The sequence below is a fragment of the Globicephala melas genome, chromosome 6, assembly GCF_963455315.2.
Source record: "Globicephala melas chromosome 6, mGloMel1.2, whole genome shotgun sequence".
Taxonomy (NCBI): Eukaryota; Metazoa; Chordata; class Mammalia; order Artiodactyla; family Delphinidae; genus Globicephala; species Globicephala melas.
In genome coordinates, this window is record NC_083319.1 from 56,872,269 (window position 1) to 56,892,033 (window position 19,765).

At 41.8% G+C, this 19,765-nt stretch overlaps 1 protein-coding gene and 1 pseudogene across 1 annotated transcript in view; one reads left to right on the top strand and one right to left on the bottom strand.

Annotated features, from left to right (window-relative positions):
* GLDC (glycine decarboxylase) overlaps nucleotides 1–19,765 on the bottom strand; it is a 99,160-nt gene that overhangs the window by 21,428 nt on the left and 57,967 nt on the right. The window contains exons 16-18 of the mRNA XM_030877154.2: nucleotides 14,774–14,849; nucleotides 8,772–8,897; nucleotides 7,196–7,345 (exon numbers count right to left, since the gene is read on the bottom strand). Coding sequence (XP_030733014.2) covers nucleotides 7,196–7,345; nucleotides 8,772–8,897; nucleotides 14,774–14,849 — 352 coding nt within the window. The remainder of the gene's footprint in view (nucleotides 1–7,195; nucleotides 7,346–8,771; nucleotides 8,898–14,773; nucleotides 14,850–19,765) is intronic.
* LOC115863898 (DCN1-like protein 2 pseudogene) lies at nucleotides 18,676–19,422 on the top strand (annotated as a pseudogene).

The window sequence follows — 19,765 nt, forward strand, 5'->3', positions numbered from 1 at the left end:
CTTAATAACGAAGTGATCACTGAAGAAATCAAACAGGAAATAAAAACATACCTAGAAACAAATGACAATGGAGACATGATGCCCCAAAACCTATGGGATGCAGCAAAAGCAGTTCTAAGAGGGAAGTTTATAGCAATACAATCCTACCTTAAGAAACAGAAAACATCTCAAATAAACAACCTAACCTTGCACCTAAAGCAATTAGATAAAGAAGAACAAGAAAACCCCAAAGTTAGCAGAAGGAAAGAAATCATAAAAATCAGATAAGAAATTAATGAAAAAGAAATGAAGGAAATGATAGCAAAGATCAATAAAACTAAAAGCTGATTCTTTGAGAAGATAAACAAAATTGATAAACCATTAGCCAGTCTCATCAAGAAAAAAAAGGAGAAGACTCAAATCAATAGAATTAGAAATGAAAAAGCAGAAGTAAAAACTGACACTGCAGAAATACAAAAGATCATGAGAGATTACTACAAGCAACTCTATGCCAATAAAATGGACAACCTGGAAGGAATGGACAAATTCTTAGAAATGCACAACTGCCAAGACTGAATCAGGAAGAAATAGAAATTATGAACAGACCAATCACAAGCACTGAAACTGAAACTGTGATTAAAAATCTTGCAACAAACAAGAGCCCAGGAACAGATGGCTTCACAGGCGAATTCTATCAAACATTTAGAGAAGAGCTAACACCTATCCTTCTCAAACTCTTCCAAAATATAGCAGACGGAAAACACTCCCAAACTCATTCTACAAGGCCACCATCACCTTGATACCAAAACCAGACAAGGATGTCACAAAAAAAGAAAACTACAGGCCAATATCACTGATGAACATAGATGCAAACATCCTCAACAAAATACTAGCAAACAGAATCCAACAGCACATGAAAAGGATCATACACCATGATCAAGTGGGGTTTATTCCAGGAATGCAAGGATTCTTCAATATACACAAATCAATCAATATGATAAACCATATTAACAAATTGAAGGAGAAAAACCATATGATTATCTCAGTAAATGCAGAGAAAGCTTTCGACAAAATTCAACACCCATTTATGATAAAAACCCTGCAGAAAGTAGGCATAGAGGGAACTTTCCTCAACATAATAAAGGCCATATATGACAAACCCACAGCCAACATCGTCCTCAATGGTGAAAAATTGAACGCATTTCCACTAAGATCAGGAACAAGACAAGGTTGCCCACTCTCACCACTCTTATTCAACATAGTTTTGGAAGTTTTAGCCACAGCAATCAGAGAAGAAAAGGAAATAAAAGGAATCCAAATTGGAAAAGAAGAAGTAAAGCTGTCACTGTTTGCAGATGACATGATACTATGCATAGAGAATCCTAAAGATGCTACCAGAAAACTACTAGAGCTAATCAATGAATTTGGTAAAGTAGCAGGATACAAAATTAATGCACAGAAATCTATGGCATTCCTATACACTAATGATGAAAAATCTGAAAGTGAAATCAAGAAAACACTCCCATTTACCATTGCAACAAAAAGAATAAAATATCTAGGAATAAACCTACCTAAGGAAACAAAAGACCTGTATGCAGAAAATTATAAGACACTGATGAAAAAAATTAAAGATGATACAAATAGATGGAGAGATATACCATGTTCTTGGGTTGGAATAATCAACACTGTGAAAATGACTATACTACCCAAAGCAATCTAGATTCAATGCAATCGCTATCAAACTACCACTGGCATTTTTCACAGAACTAGAACAAAAATTTCACAATTTGTATGGAAACGCAAAAGACCCCGAATAGCCAAAGCAATCTTGAGAATGAAAAACGGAGCTGGAGGAATCAGGCTTCCTGACTTCAGACTATATGACAAAGCTACAGTAATCAAGACAGTATGGTACTGGCACAAAAACAGAAAGATAGATCAATGGAACAGGATAGAAAGCCCAGAGATACACCCACGCACATAAGGTCACCTTATCTTTGATAAAGGAGGCAGGAATGTACAGTGGAGAAAGGACAGCCTCTTCAATAAGTGGTGCTGGGAAAACTGGACAGGTACATGTAAAAGTATGAGATTAGATCACTCCCTAACACCATACACAAAAATAAGCTCAAAATGGATTAAAGACCTAAATGTAAGGCCAGAAACTCTCAAACTCTTAGAGGAAAACATAGGCAGAACACTCTATGATATAAATCACAGCAAGATCCTTTTCGACCCACCTCCTACAGAAATGGAAATAAAAACAAAAATAAACAAATGGGACCTAATGAAACTTCAAGGCTTTTGCACAGCAAAGGAAACCATAAACAAGACCAAAAGACAACCCTCAGAACGGGAGAAAATATTTGCAAATGAAGCAACTGACAAAGGATTAATTTCCAAAATTTATAAGCAGCTCATGCAGCTCAATAACAAAAAAACAAACAACCCAATCCAAAAATGGGCAGAAGACCTAAATAGACATTTCTCCAAAGAAGATATACAGACTGCCAACAAACACATGAAAGAATGCCCAACATCATTAATCATTAGAGAAATGCAAATCAAAACTGCGATGAAATATCATTTCACACCAGTCAGCATGGCCATCATCAAAAAATCTAGAAACAATAAATGCTGGAGAGGGTGTGGAGAAAAGGGAACACTCTTGCACTGCTGGTGGGAATGTGAATTAGTACAGCCACTATGGAGAACAGTATGGAGTTTCCTTAAAAAACTACAAGTAGAACTCCCATATAACCCAGCAATCCCACTACTGGGCATATACCCTGAGAAAACCATAATTCAAAAAGAGTCATGTACCAAAATGTTCATTGCAGCTCTATGTACAATAGCCCGGAGATGGAAATAACCTAAGTGTCCATCATTGGATGAATGGATAAAGAAGATGTGGCACATATATACAATGGAATATTACTAAGCCATAAAAAGAAACGAAATTGAGCTATTTGTAATGAGGTGGATGGACCTAGAGTCTGTCATACAGAGTGAAGTAAGTCAGAAAGAGAAAGACAGATAGTGTATGCTAACACATATATATGGAATTTAAGAAAAAAAAATGTCATAAGAACCTAGGGGTAAGACAGGAATAAAGACACAGACTTACTAGAGAATGGACTTGAGGATATGGGGAGGGGGAAGGGTAAGCTGGGACAAAGCGAGAGAGAGGCATGGACATATATACACTACCAAATGTAAGGTAGATAGCTAGTGGGAAGCAACCGCATAGCACAGGGAGATTAGCTCGGTCTTGGTGCTTTGTGACCGCCTGGAGGGGTGGGATAGGGAGGGTGGGAGGGAGGGAGACTCAAGAGGGAAGAGATATGGGAACATATGTTAAAAAAAAAAATTTATTGAATTTGTTACAATGAAAACAAAAAAAAGAAATAAAAGGAATCCAAATCAGAAAAGAAAAACTGTCACTCTTTGCAGATGACATGACACTATACATAGAGAATCCTAAAGATGCTATCAGAAAACTACTAGAGCTAATCAATGAATTTGGTAAAGTAGCAGGATACAAAATTAATGCACAGAAATCTCTTGCATTCCTATACACTAATGATGAAAATTCTGAAAGAGAAATTAAGGAAACACTCCCATTTACCATTGCAACGAAAACAATAAAATGCCTAGGAATAAACCTACCTAAGGAGACAAAAGACCTGTATGCAGAAAATTATAAGACACTGATGAAAAAAATTAAAGACATAGAAAGAGATGGAGAGATATACCATGTTCTTGATTGGAAGAATCAACATTGTGAAAATGACTATACTACCCAAAGCAATCTACAGATTCAATGTAATCCCTATCAAACTACCACTGGCATTTTCCACAGAACTAGAACAAAAAATTTCACAATTTGTATGGAAACACAAAAGACCCCGAAGAGCCAAAGCAATCTTGAGAAGGAAAAACGGGGCTGGAGGAATCAGGCTCCCTGACTTCAGACTATATTATAAAGCTACAGTCATCAAGACAGTATAGTACTGGCACAAAACCAGAAATATAGATCAATGGAACAGGATAGAAAGCCCAGAGATAAACCCACACACATATGATCACCTTATCTTTGATAAAGGAGGCAAGAATATACAATGGAGGAAAGACAGTCTCTTCAATAAGTGGTGCTGGGAAAACTGGATAGCTACATGTAAAAGAATGATATGAGAACACTCCCTAACACTGTATACAAAAATAAACTCAAAATGGATTAAAGACCTAAATTTAAGGCCAGACACTATAAAACTCTTAGGGGAAAACATAGGCAGAACACTCTATGACATCAATCACAGCAACATCCTTTTTGACCCACCTCCTAGTGAAATGGAAATAAACACAGAAATAAACAAATGGGACCCAATAAAACTTAAAAGCTTTTGCACAGCAAAGGAAATCATAAACAAGACGAAAAGACAGCCCTCAGAATGGGAGAAAATATTTGTAAACAAAGCAACGGACAAAGGATTAATCTCCAAAGTATACAAGCAGCTCATGCAGCTCAATGTCAAAAAAAACAAACAATCCATTCCAAAAATGGGCAGAAGACCTAAACAGACATTTCTCCAAAGAAGATATACAGATTGCCAACAAACACATGAAAGGATGCTCAACATCACTAACTATTAGAGAAATGCAAATCAAAACTACAATGAGGTATCACCTCACACCAGTCAGAATGGCCATCATCAAAAAATCTACAAACAATAAATGCTGGAGAGGGTGTAGAGAAAAGGGAACCCTCTTGCACTGTTGGTGGGAATGTAAATTGATACAGCCACTATGGAGAACAGTATGGAGGTTCCTTAAAAAACTACAAATAGAACCACCATATGACCCAGCAATCCCACTACTGGGCATATACCCTGAGAAAACCATAATTCAAAAAGAGGTATGGGGCTTCCCTGGTGGCGCAGTGGTTGAGAGTCCGCCTGCCGATGCAGGGGACACGGGTTCGTGCCCCGGTCCAGGAGGATCCCACATGCCGTGGAGCGGCTGGGCCCGTGAGCCATGGCCACTGGGCCTGCGCGTCTGGAGCCTGTGCTCCGCAACGGGAGAGGCCATAGCAGTAAGAGGCCCGCGTACCACAAAAAAAAAAAAAAAAAAGAGACATGTACCACAACGTTCATTGCAGCACTATTTACAATAGCCAGGACATGGAAACAACCTAAGTGTCTGTCAACAGATGAATGAATAAAGAAGATGTGGCACATATATACAACGGAATATTACTCAGCCATAAAAAGAAACGAAATTCAACTATTTGTAGTGAGGTGCATGGACCTAGAGTCTGTCATACCGTGTGAAGTAAGTCAGAAAGAGAAAAACAAATACCGTGTGCTAACACATTTATATGGAATCTTAAAAAAAAACAAACAAAAACATGGTTCTGATGAACCTAGGGGCAGGACAGGAATAAAGATGCAGACGTAGAGAATGAACTTGAGGACACGGGGAAGGGGAAGGGTAAGCTGGGACAAAGTGAGAGAGTAGTATTGACATATATACACTTCCAAATGTAAAACAGATAGCTAGTGGGAAGCAGCTGCATAGCACAGGGAGGTCAGCTCTGTGCTCTGTGACCACCTAGACGGGTGGTATAGGGAGGGGGGAGGGAGACACAAGAGGTGGGGGGGGATATGGGGATAGATGTATATATATAGCTGATTCACTTTGTTATACAGCAGAAACTAACACAACATTGTAAAGCAATTATACTCCAATAAAGATGTTAAAAAAAAAAAATACTGCAACCAAAACCTGGCATCCCACAGGCAGCGTGGCTTGTGGTTTCTATGGAAACAGCAACTGACTTTTTAGCCTAATTTAGATTTTAAAATACAGATTTGAATATACAGTCAATTCCTAAGTATTCACCCCAAGAGGGAGAAGAGGAAGTACCCCTAGCGCAAGAAAGGATAGTACCTCCCTGCTATTGAAACAGGCAATTTCTAGCACCCCTGCTTTGGGTATCATGCACTTTACCAAAGGGCCCCTTAGGGCACGTGGCTATAAAGGGCTGGAAGGCTGTTGGAGAGAATACTGAGCCGAGGGAGAGAAAGGGAGGCTGACAGCTTTCCTGGACCATCCTGGTACCGGCCACAACATTCAATGGGTGTTCCTGCCACTTTGGCATTTGGACTAATTGTGAATGTGGTCAAAGATAAAGAATCCATTTATGCTACTGAAGCAATAGAATCCCTGGACTACTCAAAAGAAATCAGACAGGAGCAAAGAAAAGCAGAGAGTCTGAAATGGTTAAAAAAACTTTTTTTTTAAAGGAAGGGACTTCCCTGGTGGCGCAGTGGTTAAGAATCCACCTGCCAATGCAGGGGATACGGGTTCCAGCCCTTGTCTGGGAAGATTCCACATGCCACAGAGCAACTAAGCCTGTGCACTACAACTACTAAGCCTGCGCTCTAGAGCCCGCAAGCCACAACTACTGAAGCCCGTGCGCCTAGAGCCCGTACTCCGCAACAAAGAGAAGCCACTGCAATGAGAAGCCCGTGCACAGCAACAAAGAGTAGCCCCCGCTCGCCGCAACTAGAGAAAGCCAGTGCGCAGCAACGAAGACCCAATGCAGCCCAAAATAAATAAATAAATTTATTTTTTAAAAAAAAGGAGAGGAGGAAGCTGAGAAGACTCTTAAAAAGATGACAAGTCCCTGTCCTCCAGTCTCCCTAACGCATTTCCTCAAAGGTACACATCACACAGACCACCACCACACCCCCGCAGCCCTGCCAAGAAGTCAGGATCAGCCCTTCGGGGACAGAGCTATTCAGCTGTTTCACACTGAGGAAGCTGAAGCTAGTCCAAGGCCATGGGAGACCAACAGCCACCAGTGGCCAAAACTTGGGTCTAAATTCCCTCAGGAAGGGAGTCAGGTGACCTCATTGCCTTTAGTACCCCCAGAGGGATAACACCCTGTGACAAGCTAAGGACATTCAGCTCACTCCCTGCTTCCCTTCAACCTTTTTACCTCCTCCTCAGCATCGCCCGTGACCTCCTTAGGGTCTGTAATCTCAGTGAAATTGTGGTACATACTTTGTTTGATTTGGCAATATAGAAAAAGTCAGTCTCTGTTCTGAATTCAGTGTCATGTTTTAAGACAACTGGCAAGAAATCAAAGAAAATGAATTTTTTTTTTTTTGTACTTAACCATTTTCTCAGGGAGCCCTCTCACACTGCCCACCTGAGCATTCATATTTGCTCCGTCCAGGTAGACCTGTCCTCCGTGTTGATGGATCAGGTCACACACATCTCCGATGTTCTCTTCAAACACTCCATTGGTGGATGGGTACGTAATCATGATTGCTGCCAGGTTCTCCTTGTGTTTATCTACCTGAAAGATTAAAAAAGGGCAGAGGGAGACAATGAGAGGGAATGTTTCTTTCTTAGCCAATCCCTCGCTTTTTATTTTAAAGGATTAAGAAAGACGAAGACTTGTTCTTTTCATTTCTGGAACTGTCTCAATGTAGGATGACGCTAATAGAAGATCCACAGCCATTACCCCCTTTGTAAATCATTCCAAAGAAATAACAAGATCCCTTCAGGACAGGTCTCCATTGTCAAAACCAAAAAACTGTTCAGAAGATTTTTGGGTATTTTGGGCTCAACTCTCTAAAGTGGTTTTCCTTTGGTTCAAATCATCTCAATAATTATTTCAGATCTTTTCGGTTCCAGACAAGTTGATTCTCACAGTTAATCTCTCTCTGCTCATCTTGCCATATCCACCCTTATCCCCTTTCCCTCCCATTCTACTGAAATTAGAATTCCCACTAGGAGTGTTCTGCTCTGATTAAAAAAAAAACTCCACCGTTTTTCCTTTTGACAGAAGGCAAGCATATATAAAAGGCATGTTCCTGTTTTTTTGACCAGCAAGTCAGTGAACAGGCTCATGTGGAAATGAAAAAACAAAAATTTAAGGTCATATCCTATTTTGGAGAGCCTTAATAATTATAACTACTGACCCAGAATATTTATCAGTAAAAACTTTATGGAGCTATGGAAGCAGGAGGGTGGGTACGAGAGGTGAGCAGCGTTGTGTGTTTTCATCTTCCCTTTGAGGTAGTTACATGAAGTTCTCAGTCTCCATACCTAATAACCCCGACAAAATCACATTGCTATTCAAGTGATTTCCTTCCCTCTTAAGATGCAGCCTCCAGTCCACCAGTGGAAAGCAGATACAGTTGCTAGGCAACCTCTTCCTGGAGGTTGGGAGGTTGGGAGTGGGGATTGGTGCTGGAAGAAGGAAGATGGAATATTGCCTGAAATTCAGCAGGTAACGGCTGGGCCCATCACAAGCATCTGCAAAATCTACATTTATGTTTTAATTCCCAACACAAAGATTGAGAATACCAGTGACTGCCAGTGTGACTGTTAATGGGGGAAGGAGGGGAAGGTTGGGCAGAAGGAGGCAGGTAGATCCTGCAAGGAGTATCCTTACTACCACCATGAATAATTCAGTTTCTTACACATGCACACATTAGATGAGGGGGTTTCAGCGTAAAGGACTTTCTCCCTGTTAGAGAAGGAAGAGGTAAAATAGACTGTGGTCAGCTTTACTCTGGACCAGAAATGTGACTCTTGCTTTTATTTTTCTTATAGAGTCGGCTAGGTTGTCTGATTTTATGCCATTCCCCCTAGACTCATTCAGAGGAGGAACTGCAGTCTTTTAATTAGAATGCAAAAGAAGATAAACCATCCCTGATCCCCACATCTTCTTTCCAACCCAGACCTCCCCCATCTGTTAAGTGGAAGATGAGTACCATAGCCTTGAGGTGAGCTGCATCGATATTCCCGTATTTATCCACCTCCACAGGCTGAATCTTCATGCCTGCCATGTGTGCACTTGCAGGATTGGTTCCATGTGCGGATTTTGGAATGAGGCAAACCTTAGGAATGGAATGAAAGGAAGGAAGGAGAGAAAAATCACCAGGCTATTCATAATGACAGAAAAGTCCTACAAAATACTTGGAGCATAAATTCAGTAGGTGCCACATGCTCTATTTAAATTGACCAGTAGTGCCTTAAAGTTTACTACTATTTCATTAGTACTGTACTGCAAAACAATGTCCAACAGGAGTTTACACTGAACCCCCAAATACTGTTCCCTAAAGACTTTCAGAATATTAATACTCTCCTCCCTTATCCCAGCAACACCAAAAACAGGCCTAGACTTATTCTAACCTTGTCTCAGCTATAATATATAGAAAGCACCTTACAAGAACATGAGATTGGAAGTTAAACTCTAGGACTCAAATGCACACATCACAGCTCCAGTGCTCTGCTTGGCTCTACTGAGACCAGAAGAAGTAATAGTCGACATATTCCAAGGCCTCCCAGTGCCAACACACCAATGACTACTTCATTATTGGATGCTTACTCTGTGCAATGAATTGTTAGTTGCCATGAGAATCATAACTAAGCACAAATGCCGATCAGCCCCTGCCCTGTGCTCACACACTGCATTCACTGACAAGGCTGGCATCCATATAAATAAATGTCTAGAAGGACTTCCCGGGAGGTCCAGTGGCTAAGACTCCGCGCTTCCAATGCAGGGGACGCGGGTTCGATCCCTGGTTGGGGAACTAAGATCCCACATGCTGGGCGGTGCGGTCAGATTAAAATATAAAAATAAATAAATAAATAAAAGGACCCTTTAAACAGGGACTACATCACCTCAACCTAGTCTCCTCGGCCAGTGGAAACATTTCCTCCTCCCTTATCTGAGGAAGCCGTTCCTCTCTTTCCAAAGCATCTTGTCGTTGTCAGTATAATTGGGGAAATAAAAATTCTTTAAAAAAAATGTCTAGAGCCCACAGGTACCAAAGGAACTCAGAATAACGGGGTGCCACTTCAAGTTGAAGAGATCAAGAGAAAGTATTTCAAAAAAAAAAAAAAAAAGAGTATTTCAAGAGCTAGAACCTAAGCCAGAGCTTAAAGATGTGCTGAATTCTTATGGAAGGCGGATGGTAGGCACGCACAACGTTAAAATTCCCAGATTTAGGGCTTCCCTGGTGGTGCAGCGGTTGAGAGTCCACCTGCCGATGCAGGGGACACGGGTTCGTGCCCCGGTCCGGGAGGATCCCACATGCTGCAGTGTGGCTGGGCCCATGAGCCATGGCCGCTGAGCCTGTGCGTCCGGAGCCTGTGCTCCACAATGGGAGAGGCCACAACAGTGAGAGGCCCGCGTACCGCAAAAAAAAAAAAAAAAAAAAAAAATCCCAAATTTAAATCATTTTCATTTCCTGCCCCCAAATCATGTGAACACAGGTGCTCTGTAAGATCTGATGGTGCCCCACTACAGGAAAGGGCCTCATGGAGTTTCCTCCAACAGAAAGCAACAAGAAGAAGCAATACTAACCCTGAAAACCATCCTGTTTTTCATTTTTTTTAATCCCAGAACCAATACTGACACCCCTTGAAGAGAAATGGATGGGCATCATAAAAATGGGCTTATGAAGGGGAAATTTAGCTTACAGCCGTTTCCTCAAAAACAGCAAAGCCATCTACTTAAGCAAAATGCATGTGATCCAAAGAGAACTACAAACAGAGGCAAACATGAAATTACTTTGTTGTTCTTCTGCAGACAGGGAGTTAGTGCCTCTTTTGAATGGTTACTGGTCTCATGCTGATTATGCTGTGTTGTCCTCAAATCCTTTTTCTTGTTTAACTGTTTCCCTTTTGTATTAAATTCTTTAATTTCTCAGGACCAAAGCTGGAGTTATTTTTCCTTTCTCACGAGATATTTTTATTCTACCAAAGGATCTTTGGATAAAAGGATACCTTCTGGGCAGAACACTGATCAAGGAAGGGAAAGGTGAATATTTAAAAGTGAATATAAAATATTTGTTAAAGGCCTCAATGAAGAATTCATACCAGAGAAGTTACGAGGCAACAAAAACATCCAAGCTAAAAATGTCACTCATCTTGCGATACACTGAATAGCATCCAAATGTGTCCACATTCTAATCCCAGAGTCTACGAATGTGACTTTATTTGGCAAAAGGGATTTTGCTGGTGTGATTAAATTAAGGATCTTGAGGTGAGAAATTGAGGATCTCGAGATGGGATCTTGAAATCTGGATTATAGGTTGGACCCTAAATGCATTCACAAGTGTTCTCATCATAAGGAACCAGGGGAAGCTTTGACTACAGAGGAGGTAGAAGATGTGATAACTGAACAAGGGGTTGGAGTGATGGCAGGAAGGGGCCATGAGTCAAGGAATATAGGAGGCCTCCAGAAACTAGGAAAGGCAAAGAAACAGATTCTCTCCTGGATCCTCCAGAAGGAACGAGCCCTGCCAACACACTGACTTTAGCCAAGTGAAACCAATTTCAGACTTCTAGCCTCCATAACTATAAGAAAATAAACCTGTGTTGTTCTAAGCCACTAAATTTGTAGTAATTTGTCACAGTAGCCATGGAAAACTAATACACATCCTGATATAAGGATTAGCGGAAAGAAAAGGTCTCAGTGGTTTTGTCAGGAATTTCTTGCTGTTAGATGTTTCTGATTTTCTATGTGGATCCTCACTTTAAAAATTGTGGTGTTGCAAAGGACTTGGAAATAACAGGACCCAGATTTGATATTTTATCAACACTAACCCTCTTTGGTTAGTGTTTAGGTGGATGCTGTGTTTTTCTAACCCCCCAATGCACCTGGTACAGACCCAACATAGCTCATCCTCAAACTCTTGCTGGGGGCTTCCCTGGTGGTGCAGTGGTTAAGAATCCATCTGCCAATGCAGGGAACACGGGTTCAAGCCCTGCTCTGGTAAGATCCCACATGCCGCGGAGCAACTAAGCCCACGAGCCACAACTACTGAAGCCCGTGTACCACAACTACTGAAGCCTGCGCACCTAGAGCCTGTGCTCCGCAACAAGTCACCGCAATGAGAAGCCACTCACTGCAACGAAAAGTAGCCCCCACTCGCGACAACCAGAGAAAGCCAGCACACAGCAACGGAAGTACCAACGCAGCCAAAAAACAAATGAATAAATAAATAAAATAAATCTATTAAAAAAAAAAGACTTGCTGAATGAGTGACAGATTAAGGAGGAGGGCTACTTTGCAAGGGAAATCAATTTCTTACCACAGGTAAAATCGAAAAACAAAAGGCCACTCCTTTGCCTCAGGCAGCTGAGAAAAGAAAAACACATACAGGTTTGGGGGGTGTTTTTTGGCGGTGGGTTTTTTTTGTTTTTTGGGGAGTTCTTTGGTCAGCGTTTTCCCTTTGTATAGGAAATTCAGCCTCTGATCCACAAACCTGAGTTAGTATTTGACAGGCAAATTGAGTTAATAATCATAAAGTGTTTAGGACAGTGCCTGGCACAGGGTAATTTCTAGATAAGTGTTTGTTAAATAATTTGTATTCTCTCAAGTTAAACTGGTAAATCAAGAACTTGGCCATTGCATTTTAGGAACCTCTGAAATTTAACCTAAGAGTAAATGTGAAAATAACTTCCAAAACAGCTTGAAATAAGAGAATCATCAGGAACCTGGGAGGTTCTGTAGCACATGACTTCCCCACATTCTTTTTTCAAAAGGATATATTTTACTAGATTCCATTAGAGTCTGTTGTATGGAAACAGCTGTCTTAGACATCTCTGATGCTGAAAAGTCCTCCCTGATTATTTGAATAATAAGTCATTTTCTTTTTCTCTAACTAAAAAAGTCAGGTTTACTTAAAATCTTTAATCTAGAAAGGATGCCAACATTTCCAAACTTAAGAGTTCTGTATTTCTACAAGCTCAGTGACTGGGTAGCCCTCCCTGCCTCCCCTCACCCACCCCCCAAAATGCAGCATCCCACTCCTCTCTGTCCTTCAGTGGAATAACCTCTCCCAACATTTCAGTGATGCTAGTGTGAACAGTGGTGCCAGAAGAAAAGTCACACACAAGGGGACTGAGAGAGAAGGGAGGACTGGAAAAAACAAAGAAGGAAAAGGAGCTAAAAAGAATCCATGAGTCACAGAAGAACTCTGCCCAGGCCCAATCAAAACGTCTCTCATCCTTTTACCTTGACCTTTCTGGTTTGGTCCCCAACTCCTAGACATTCACAGATAGCTCCGGGTGTCAGACTAAAGAGCAGGGAACCCAGGAGGGATGGGAAGTATCACAGAGTGGACACACCCGAGGTTTAGCTGGCCTTTTCTCGCTAGCTGCTCACTGGCCTTCCACAAGCACCACAGTGTAGATCTCGGCGGCCTCTCCATAAAGCAGGAGCGACATGAAGATGGTTACACAGGATGAATGGCTCCCTCCCCAGGAGTCCCAGACACCTCATGGTTAAAGAACATAACAATGGGAAGTTCCAGGGCCTACTGAGTACATGGAAGCCACGGAGGAAAAATAGAGAAAGCAACTTTAAATGTCAGTCATCTGGCATCCTCTCACTGGAGTCCCAGTGTTTCCTTTCTGACTCTATGACAGGGCTGAGATTCTGAGGTCCAAAGAACAATTGTAATTCCAAACTAACCCTTCTTAGAAAGTTAAAGAATTCAACACCCAAGGGGAAAAAAAAAAGTTGAAATATCAGGGACTGTATCTGTCTGATTTATCGCTTGATCTCTCTCCGGACTGGCACACACAGTACCTTGCATGTGGCCAGTCTTCAATAACTTATTCAAGTAATAAATGTCCTGTTTTCCGAAAGGTCTTTGCAAATCAATTCTATTCCCCAACCAGGACGAAGGCCTGGGAAAACACACCTGTGTAATCAGGATGGATAAGCAAGGGAAGGTGGGAGAAAATTTTTTTTCTCCCCTTTTGTGAAAGGGAAGTGAAATAGTATTTAAATTCTTCACTGCAAAATCCAGGCAACTGGCCATAAACAATCTTCCAGCTTTAATAAAACCAGGAATGGACTAAGATTGGACTACCACCCACTGCACCCCACTTATGTGGGCAGCCAGACCACCCCAGCACCTTTTCCTCTAACTCTCCTGGGCTGGGCAGACGCTTCGACCTGCTCCTGGCTCCTACCCACTGCTCCCTCTAACACCACCTCCACAGCTCATGCAGTTCAAGTTTAGCGTGGCCATCACCAAAATGAAGGTCCCAGGAACACAGACCTTCAGCCACAATCTGAAGCCTGTGTTGTTAGGTCATCTGCTAAAGGCACTGCCTTTGGGCATTAGTGAAGGCCTGGTGAGCCCATTAGCACCTGCTGGCCACACACAGGCCCCCCAAAAGCAGTTTGGACCCTAGAGACTAGACTCTCACCCAAAGCAAACAAAGAAGCAGAACCGTGAACTCTGCTCCACGTCCCATGTTTTCTTTTGTTGCTTAGAGCTGAGAATCACTTAATAGGGAATTTATTTATTCAATAAATATTTTCTGAGCATACATATGACAAGAACTGTGCTCAGGCACAGTAGGAGTTACAGAAGAATGAAAGCTCAGTCTCTGCCCTCTGTCCAGGGCTGAGCCAAGGAGGGAGGCTTGGAATGGCAACATTCCTGCCCCTTCCTCCCTTTGCTCCCTGCGGGGAGCAGGTCCACAGCCAACTGGCTGACTTTTACAGACTGGCTTTGAGAGAAAGCCTTTTATCTCCAAATGTTTTCCCTCAAAATGGTCCAGTGAAACGTCTTGGAGGCAAGGATCGTAATAGCCAGTTCATAGACATTTGTTTCTTGATTTTATGTTTCCCCAGCTTCTTCCAAGAAGACTTGGAGGGAGTGTCCCACAGAATGAAAGGGACCCTAAAGCTGAACCTGCTGCCCTCCCCCCACCCCCCGACGGTGAGCAAACGGTCCACACTCACTGTTCTGTGTCTCTCTCCTTTCCCGTCTAAGTAGGCTCGGATAGTGGCCAGCCCAGCGTATTCCCCCTGGGCTCCGCTGCAAAGACAGGAAGAAAAGGGTCAGAGCTTTATGCCTTTCTGCTTTCATTTACTCATTCAATATTCATCAGGCACAGGCTGTGTGTTCACCAACATGTGACACTAAAAGCTCACCTAGGACCCCTGCATGGGCCTAAAGTCTTGAACAACCAGAACAGTACCTGGTCTGTGCACTAAAGCTTACCCATGCACCTAAAAAAATTATTTTTATTATGGAAAATTCCAAAATTATAGAAAAGTAGAGAGAAGAATATAAGGAACCATCACATTATACCTATCATTCAGATTTAAAAATGATCAGATTATGGTCAATCTTGTTTCCACCTATATCCCTCAGTCTGAACTAGATTATTTTGAAGCAGAATTCAAGCATCATATAATTTCATCAATTCAATCTTCAATATGTATCTTTCAAAGATAAGAATTATTTTTGGGCTTCCCTGGTGGCGCAGTGGTTGAGAGTCCGCCTGCCGATGCAGGGGACACAGGTTCGTGCCCCGGTCCGGGAAGATCCCACATGCCACGGAGCGGTTGGGCCCGTGAGGCATGGCCACTGAGCCTGCACGTCCGGAGCCTGTGCTCCGCAACGGGAGAGGCCACAACAGTGAGAGGCCCACGTACCGCAAAAAAAAAAAAAAAAAAAAAAACCCCACAAAGATAAGAATTATTTTTAAAAGATAACTGTAGGGACTTCCCTGGTGGTCCAGTGGTTAAGACTCCACGTTTCCACTGCACTGGGCACGGGTTTGATCCTGGTTGGGGAACTAAGATCCCACATGTTGCATGGCGCAGTGTGCATGCATGCAGGCATGCATGCATAAATAAATAAATGAATGAATGAATAAATACAAAAGATAACTAATTATTACATCTAAAACAATGAACAATAATTTCTTAACATCACCAAATGTTCAGTCAATGATCAGATTACCCCAAAGGAACTGTACACTTGGAGTGTGGCACCAGTCCTGACAGCCTCAGGGTTGGCTTTCCCAAGCCCTAATGCTCATGGCTGCTAGAGGCTGGCCATCCCCATCTCAGCAGTCCTTGAAGACACTACTTTTAGAGAACACTTAATGACTAACATTCCAGGGAGGGATGCTGAGTCAGTCATAAACTGTTACTTAATGTTCTCAGTACTCTCTGCAGGAAGGAAAGGAAGTGAGTAATAGGTTTTTTTAATCCCATTCAAAATGCATATTTCCTCCATTTCACAAAATTACACCATCTTTTGACTCTGTGGAAGGTGCAGTGGTTTTGGCATTCATCGCTTCTGGTCACTCCGTAATATTGAGATCATACTCTAAAAAACCACAAGGCTTGAGAATAAATTAGATAAACTGTTTAATTTCTAAACTAAAAGCTAAAATTTTGAGCATTGGAAAACATTTTTTGAGAGAACACTGGGATGGAACCAGTTGAATTTGAAATATCTGCAAACTAGCATAGGGGCATTGATGGTTTGGTGTCAGGAGACGGCCGAATTGACGATTTAGGGCTCAGCAGGAGAAAAGGACAGAGAACAGGGAAACATCTGGGTGTGCAGGGAGTAGAGCCTGGCTGGAGGAAAGGAAGGAAAGTGGTGATTTCCCCAGTGTGGGTGTCACAGAGCAACAGAAGAGACTAGATGAGTTAGGGAATAATAATAATAAGTATAAACTGCTCCATTAATTAAGCACTTCCTCTTTACCAGGCTGTGCACGGAGTAAACACAGGTAAATGGGAAACGTTGTTGTCACCACCAAGCATTTTACATCATCTTAATCCTCCTAATACCCCCCATAAGGTAGGTACCATTGTCCTCATTTTGCACATGAAGAAACTGAGTCAGAATATTACATGCCCAACCGGCCAACAGTGACAGCCGGAGACATTGATACAAGTTGGCCCGTCTTAAGGGGCCTCGTGCTTCACTTGTAAGCAGTGAGGCTCCTCTGAGCACTCTGTGCTTCCCAAAGGATTGAGAATCATGGGAGCAAATGCTGGCTTTCCTTCACAGAACCCTTGTCTGACTGACAGAACTAGGAGGTTTAGCTCCATGTAGTAGGCCTGTCCCCATAAGACCTGGGGCACCCATTTCCTCATCACCCACACTGAGTGAGCTTTGCCTCTCCTCTCTCTTCCAGGCAGGGAGGCAAATACTCGGCTTCTGTCTTCCTGGCTTCTGAAAAACAAGTTCTAGCTCATTTGATGTTCTTTATTTTGAGAACAGGAAAATGAATATGCCACGTTTTAGCAAACCACTTACACCACTATTTACTTAGCCTCTCTGTGTTCTCATCTCTGAAATGTGCATAATAATTGCACCCAACTCGAAGGGCAGATATAAGACATGAGATGATCCATGGTAAAGGGCTTTTCACAGTGCCTGGCACTAGGTAAACACTCATTAAGTGCTGGCAACTGTCATCACTATCATCGACGTCATCATCATCATCATCACCATCTTCAGGCAGCAACCCTCATCACTCTGTGACACAGGATGGGCAGAGGATGGGCTACCACAGCATTTGAATGAGCACTTCCACAACCTCAACCTCTATCACCCTCTCCTTTCCCTCCAACAAGCCAAATCCACCATTCTTCAACTGTCCCAACTCAAGTTCTGCCTCTTCCATAAAGCCTTCCCCAAAGTCACAAATCCAGTTCTTCACCATGGCCTACAAATCCCCCACATGATCTGCGACTTCCACCCACCTCTACACCCATGTCTTCTGCCATCCTCTCCTTGTTCACTATCCTCCAGCCACCCAAGACTTCTTCCTTCCCTGAAACACATCAAGCCAATGTCTGCCTTGGGGCTTTTCACTAAATGTTCCTTCTGCTTGGAAAGCTCCTCCTCTAGTTCTTCAAATATCTATCTTCTTCTCAGTATTTAGGCCTCAGCTCAAGTGTCACCTCCTCAGAGAGGCCTTCCCTGAAGGCAGAAATCTTATCTGTCTTTATCAACATTGTATTCTCTATGCCAAGAACACTGACATAGGGGGTGTTCAATAAATACTGATTGACTGACTGACTGACTGACTGAATTATTCTTTACCTCCTCCAAACTCGCGTAGTATTTTACTCTACTTGTTCTTCTGATAATACCATCCTATTCATACACTGTACACTGAAAATTATTACAGATTTCACATGTACTTCGTGTGCCTATTTTATCTCAATTAGGGTATAGGCTTTGAGACTAGGATCTTAGGTATTAGAGTTCTATACATTCACAGGGAATATATAGAATAGTACTATGCATGGAGTAACTCTGCAAGAAATATTTAGTCAATTTGTTCAAAATTGAGTTCTTCTCCAGTCCAGACAATCAACATTAATGTCATCCTTTCTCCGATGGAAAGGGACTTCAGCATATGGATTTTGTATTTCTCTCTGTGTTTTTCTCATGACTTCTACTCATCTTGTTTTGTTGGAAGACCAACCAAGGTGTTTAGACTAGGAGTGAAAGAAGAGACTGGAGCTAGAAGCCAGTAATCCAGGAGAAAGGCAACATGCTAAAGACTTGATCAGGAATGCTGGGTGTTTTCTGCCTTAGATACTCTTAAAAATCAGCCATGTTTCAACTCAAAAAAGTACAAAAGATATGTTCTAAATGCCACACAAGTCTTATTCCTGGGGTACTATGGAAATAAGGGGAATTATTAGTGCCACCTGTTGGTGGAAAAGTATTATGAAAAGTAACTGCTTATATGCATAACCCAGACTGAGAACCCATCAGAAAAGTACTACCTGCGGAGGGGCAGCTAGGATAGTGGTCTTCTGACATCTATTTAAAATGAAGTGGCTAGTGGCCTGGACCTGCAGAGCCAGCCACAGTGATGCCAGTGAATGGGGAGCCTCAGACCCATTTAGAAGTGCCAGGTAGGCATAAGTTTAAACTGTCTGAGAAAAACAAGGCCCCCAGTCATGGCATTTACTCAGGCTGGTGAAAAAACTGTGACATATTGTACTGTTTAACACTGAATGAGTGAGAACTAGCAACTTCTTCCAAAACCCAGACTCATTCTACAAAGAATCCACGAGAAATCCAGTAGACTAGACGAAGCTAGAACAACTGTATAGCAAGTACAAAGGTCCGCGAGGTGAAAATAAATTGGAGTTGATGGGATTCAACAGTTTTGTAATGATTTAAACCTAGACCCTATTAGTGTCAGTGTATCATCGTAAGTGTGGGATTTCAGGGCAGCTATTCAATGTAAATTTGGCAAAAAAATTAATTAAAGGGGGGGTGGAATTTGAAGATGGCATGACAGAGCTAGAGTGATAGTTCAGCTCTTTTGCTAAGATTAGAGCAAGAAGGACAAAATAAACCTCAAAGATTTTTATCATTTTATCTTTACCTTTGCTAAGAGCACTGAGCAAAGGTTAAGATTAAGAAATATTACAATTTAGTTCTATCTGGAAAGGTTAAACTTTGAGATCTTTGGAACAAATTTTTATTGGACTATCACACAAAATAAATCCTAAGGGACACTTGGAAACTTCCACTAGATTTTAGAAATATAACTGCAGATATGTCTACCTATGATGAAGCAGGAACATGGATGGCCTGCTCCTCCAGATGATTTTGCAGAATGATATGCAACGCCAATAGTCACAGGTGGAAAGCACAGCACTTTTTAAGCATAAAATTTAAGCATAAGATTATAAGTGAATTGCATCCTATAAAGAAGCCATTTTGGTCAGTTACTGAGTACCTTTGTCACTGATTGCAGAAGTCATCCTCAACCAGTCATGAAATAACCTCTTTGTTCCACCTAAAGAATACAGTGGCTGACTTTATATACACCATAAGAAATGCCTCAGAAGCTGGCTGCTTGGGAATATTTGAAGATGAATTATTGTAGCTGCTGTTTTTAAGAGAAAGATTTCTGCACAATATATACACTTACAAAAAAGTAACAGAGA